This window comes from Monopterus albus, unplaced genomic scaffold, assembly GCF_001952655.1.
Source record: "Monopterus albus unplaced genomic scaffold, M_albus_1.0 scaffold48.1, whole genome shotgun sequence".
In the NCBI taxonomy this organism is placed as follows: Eukaryota; Metazoa; Chordata; class Actinopteri; order Synbranchiformes; family Synbranchidae; genus Monopterus; species Monopterus albus.
In genome coordinates this window covers 1,160,445-1,166,074 of record NW_018127928.1, presented here as the reverse complement: position 1 = coordinate 1,166,074, position 5,630 = coordinate 1,160,445, and the positions used below count along the sequence as shown (strand labels likewise).

General features: G+C 40.1%; 1 protein-coding gene across 1 annotated transcript in view; it reads left to right on the top strand.

The window, feature by feature from the left end:
- LOC109960502 (type I inositol 3,4-bisphosphate 4-phosphatase-like) overlaps positions 1–5,630 on the top strand; it is a 38,144-nt gene that overhangs the window by 26,094 nt on the left and 6,420 nt on the right. Inside the window, exons 17-23 of the mRNA XM_020600655.1 lie at positions 1–73; positions 364–487; positions 1,156–1,223; positions 1,327–1,526; positions 1,767–1,864; positions 2,272–2,384; positions 2,600–2,754. The exon at positions 1–73 is cut by the window's left edge and continues 55 nt beyond it. Coding sequence (XP_020456311.1) covers positions 1–73; positions 364–487; positions 1,156–1,223; positions 1,327–1,526; positions 1,767–1,864; positions 2,272–2,384; positions 2,600–2,754 — 831 coding nt within the window. The remainder of the gene's footprint in view (positions 74–363; positions 488–1,155; positions 1,224–1,326; positions 1,527–1,766; positions 1,865–2,271; positions 2,385–2,599; positions 2,755–5,630) is intronic.

Below are 5,630 nucleotides of genomic sequence, written 5' to 3'. Positions count from 1 at the left end.
CAGCGCCCCAACAATAGTTATGGACCTGTCGCTGCAGTACCGCCGCGACGTCGTGTTCTCTGCCATACGGTCAGCACACACACACAATGACATGCAATTTACTCAGACATGCTTGCCCTCACACTCAACCACACACATTTACATCAGCATTTACATATTTCTTTTTAGGCTTGTAGCTAATGCACTTAGCCTAGAATGGCTCACTGTGAGGTAGTCGAAAAAAGTTCTTAAATCTGTAAATATTGTAAACATAAGGAGTGTAAAGTTCCAACACTTTGTGGTTTTACAGTATTTATTCATTCATTAGGTTTGTTATAGATATTTTAGGTAAGGTGTGCTGGCTAAAATGCTGATGTGTTGCAGCTCACCGCTCTCATCTGTGGCTTCATTATGAAACTGAGGAACTGTCTCCGTGACAACGGATTCCTCCGACAGCTCTACACCATCGGCCTCCTGGCTCAGTTTGAGTCCCTGCTCAGCACCTATGGTACAAACAAACACTCAAATCCTGGGTTCTTCCAATCATACACTGTTAGTCTTTGTAAAGTCCTTAAAAGCACTGAATTCCATCTTAAATTTAATTCAAAAATGTCTTAAATATTTTCTCTTGCCTGTCACAGGCACTTCTGAACTTCTGACAGTTGTATAGGAGGAATAACAATTGGAACAAAAGCATAAGAAGCTCGCTAAGACATTGATATTTATTCATTCTGTAGTGGTAATGTTAGTTGTACAACACTTGCTGCAGGCTGTCAGGAAATGTTACACACCTCTGAAATAATGGGATTGTTGTGTGGATTAACACTGTCACTGCTGTAGCTAGAAAAAAAAAGGTTTCATAATAGACAAGTGTCACTTTGAGCAAACACTTAACACAAATGAATCATTTTGGACTAGTTAATCCATCTGTCTCTTTTGCTGTTTATCTGAGCCCGGGTCACATCTATCATTAGAAATAATAGTTATATGCTGCTGGTGGAGTAATTATAAAACTGTTATGATGAAAAATAATTCTAGGCCTGCTGGCTTTCCATCATACAGGTGAAACGGATGTCAAACTACATTTTACATGATTTAAAAAGTATTTTAAAAGTCTTAAATGAAAGTTGGTGGCCCCTGCAGAAACCTATTCAGCTGTATAAATGTGTGTCTTAGGAGAGGAGCTGGCCATGTTGGAAGACATGAGTGTCGGTGTCATGGATCTGCGTAATGTCACCTTTAAGGTAAAAAGTAATGTGCAATAGTTCTACCATGGAGGCTTTGAATCGAGTCTCATATTAACTGAAAGAAGGACATACATGTGCATATATCTGACCTCACTTTAAGGTGACCCAGGCTACCAGCAGCTCTGCCCCCGATATGTTGCCCATCATCACTGGGAACCGAGACGGATTCAACGTTCGAATCCCGCTACCGGGAACCATGTTTGACACTTTACCACGGGAGATCCAGAGCGGCATGCTGCTCAGAGTTCAGCCTGTGCACTTCAACATTGGCATCAACGAGCAGCAGACGCTGGCTGAAAAGTGAGTGAGTAGGAGAAGAAAAGGTGGATCAGCTGAAGTTTTAGCACAGCCTCAGATCAGTGAACAAAGCGATGACATCATCAATGTCAACTCTCGCCAGTTTATGTGAGCACAGCCTCAGATCAGTGAACAAAGCAATGACATCACCAATGTCAACTCTCACCAGTTTATGTAGAGATGAAATCAAGCTGTTGTGCAGTTTTAAGTAAGAACAGCTTGCGTTGTCTTTGCCTTGTTTAGGTTTGGAGACACATCCCTGCAGGAGATCATTAACTTGGAAAGTCTTTCGAGGCTGAACTCGTACTACGAACAGTTCAAAGAAGTCCTGCCTGAGGATTGTAAGTGCTGACGTGTACTAGAGTTCAACCAGTAAAAACAACTGAGCACACGACTGCTATTTAATATTACTGCTGTATTGTACATATGTATAATTTTGAGATATTGGACCTGTACATTACTTGAGTATTTCTATATAGATAGTGAATAACATTTAATATAACGGAAGGGAAGTGTAGTTTGTTGTGCTGTAGCTAATTCAAAATACAAAGCAAAGCTCTGAGCTGTTGACTGATCCATGTTAGAGGCATTTTGCAACTAAACCTGCCAGCAAATCATAATGTTTTTGTATTAGTGCTTCATCTGTCCCTCTCTCTTTGTTTTCTCTGTTCTCTCCTTTTTTTCCTCCACCATCCATGCCCCATCGTCCCTTATGTTTGTTTGTTTGTTTCACCTACATCCCCCCCAGGCCTCCCAAGGTCTCGTTCTCAGACTTGTCTTCCTGAGCTGCTGAGGTTTTTGGGGCAGAACGTCCACGCCAGAAAAAATAAGAACGTGGACATCCTCTGGCAGGCTGCCGAGGTGACCTTTCTACTGTGGTGCTACACAGGAGTTGAATCTAAGACTCTTATTTTTCTAAAACAGCTGAAAAACATCTGCTAATGGTGACATTGTTTCAGTTGTTTCCAATTAAATTAATGAATTCTGGACATAAGTGAAAGCCTTTTGCAAAATTTAGCCCCTTAAATTCACATAAACCTACAGTATCTCATAAACGTATCTCCTCTCTGTCTTAGATCTGTCGCCGACTGAATGGGGTTCGTCTCACTAGCTGCAAAAGTGCCAAAGACCGCACGGCCATGTCGGTGACCCTGGAGCAGTGTCTGATCCTGCAGCACGAACACGGCATGGCGCCGCAGGTCTTCACACAGGCCCTTGACTGCATGCGCAGGTAGGATGCCCGCACTGTGCCTGAACGAAAAACACACCACTACAAATCATACATGTCAGCTTTTTATTACCAGAGTGGGAATCTCTTTTTACTTACTGGCTGTCAGTTCCTTATACTGGCCTAAAACATCTAGTCAAACGTCACACTTGTTTTCAGAGTGTGTGGCTGTTATAATGAACTAGTGGTGGAGGTGAAAAATGGCCCACATACATCACCAATCAGCATAGGTAATGACATCCCACCTTCCTGAGAAAACCAGTATATCCAGTCTGACTGCTTTAGGCTGTTCTCAGCCTGATTCCTCTGTTAGGGGATACTTGAATATTTTGAAATTCAGCTGGGTACTTACTTCACCACACTCTTGTTCAGAAATGTTCACATTTTGTTGATAGCCACTGCTGACCTTCTGTTCTTTGGAGGCTCAAATGTGATACGTGTGTAGAGAAGAGTCACCTACAGTAACATTCAGGTGAAAGGATAGGGTCCTTCCATGGTGAATAATGGGTGAATGTTGGTCTGTCTCTCTGCTTTGTCTCGACATCTGTCTGCACAACATTGTCTTTTCGGTCTGTGTTCAAAGCTAACAGGCTCTCATATTATTTTGCCTTTGCCATCGTTGTCGTCTTTCATTGTTCTTCCCCCCCCCCCCTCCCATTTTTCCCCGTGCCTTTTCAAAATACACAGGAGTTTTAGAAGGAAAGGAATCAAACTGCATTTTAGCTGATAATGACACTGATCACTCCAGTGACTCTTTTGTTCAGAATACGTTGTAAAACACAATTTGTGGTTCAGAAAAAGGTGTCTACTAACAGAAACAATATAACAAATGTCATAAAAGACAGAAGATGGTGACAATGAATGAGTTCATGGGTACAGAGATTTATATTTATATTACCAAACGGAGAATTTTTGGCATCAATCCACAGTGTCACAGCCTTGTGTGAATATTTATTTCCTATTTAAAAGTCCCCACAACACTGAGAAACAAAATGAAAGCATACAAGGTTAGATGAGTGTTTGTAATTTTGTATTGTCAAAAAAGTCGTGTTCAAAGTTTTATGTGACTTTATGTTGTAAATATTTTGTTATGTCCATGTAAAACGATGTAATCACACCTGTCTTGCTGTACTTGTGCTCAATAAAAGTTATGCTCCTGCAGATACTTGCATGACACCACATCTCTTCACACTGTCCTTCCCCTTTTTCCTTCTCCTTACATTTTTCCCTTTTGCCTTCCCTCTTTTCCTCCGCTCGGCCTCAGCAGCCAACAAGCATGAGAATAGCTTCCTGATCAGTTTGATTTATTTCTGTTTGGAATGGCTTTTGAGCTGTGATGCATGTTGTGGAAAATCCTTGGAGGTATTGTACCCCAGCCCCCCCAAAAACATTTTTAACCTCATATTCATTCTAAATGATTCAAGTAAATGAACAATATACCCTTAAAATGCATTTGAAAGTTAAAGTGTGTCTAACAGCATGCTAGCTTTCTTGTTAGCTTGAAGTCAAATGTAAAGTTTTTGTGTATATACTCTGGGTGAGGTTCCTGAGCCAGGGTGCAGATCAGGAAAAAATTGCATCTCCTTCCTTAAATAAAGATTTAAGGTTATGTGAAGAAAGTTCTTTTATTTTGAAAAGAGAAGACTAATAAAAAGATATATATTTCACTATGTGAAATTTATTATGCATTAACGTATCAAAATAAGCATGTGCACATGGATCTTCACTGTTTAGGAAAAACAGAAAAGACTGTCCTCAACTTGGTGGTATACAATATTTGTATGAAAAGATGTTACTATCTGATTGGTCTAAAACTGTTGGGGAGAGGTCGTGGTTTAAACTTAACTCTCCCGATATTGGTCCTTCAGTCCGTCCATCCTCCAATCATCCTCTCTGCTCCAATGGTCGTGGACAGCGCCCTAAAAAGGGAGGAATACCTATACTGTCTTAATTCATACATAGACACTTGTGTCTTCCTTTGTTTCCAAGGAACTGCTACATTTTAGACATTGCCAGTAAAACTGCTCTGGCTGTGTGTGTCTGTGTTGCCCTGCCTTTGAAGTTGTCTTCATCTTCCTGGCTTCAGATCTAATCTCTGTTTTAACTATCCTAGGAATCCCAATAAACTATAGCTCCCCCGTCCCATTAGCCAGGTGGTGATAGTAAATTAACTGTGGACCCTCTTTGCCAAAGCTATAAACCTAATGAGATTCAGTGTTTTAGTGAACTAGTCCCCCTTGATGTTAACCAGTGCTCCAGTTGGCTAACACAGTAAATACTGACCAGTGATTCAGTGCACACTTAGGGTGATATGTAACTACATAACATAAACACAACTGTGAGATTAAAATATATAAACTTCTGTATGCTGTATAATAAAAACCCTAACTAATTATATTCATTTCTATCTAAAATGAAAATCACCCTAACAGTTAAAACTACCAGTTTTATTATTTTTTTCCTCTCTGTTCCTTGCTTCTTCTTCACCCCATGTCTTAGAATATATAAACATGGAGAGCCATCGCTGTATTTTCTTATCTTCATTCCTTTTCTGACAGAAACATCTTTCTTAATTTTCTCTTTTTTCTCCCTCTTCTTCCTCTTTTTCCTGTTCCTCTGTTTCCCGTGATATGATTTTTGTGTGTATGATTGTTTTAATCTTGTTGGTTTGCGATTCATATCCATTTGCTGTGACATCAATATGATTTTTATTACTTTGGAATATTGTTCTTATTTTTCTGAACCTTCTATCTATCATTGTGTTTGTGCCTTCTTTGTTGTTGTTGCTATTTCTCACCACTATCCCCTGTTAATTTGCCATTTCACCTTTTGTGGATGCCATCTGTTTATTTTGGCTTTGTTGTGACACATGCTGCTCC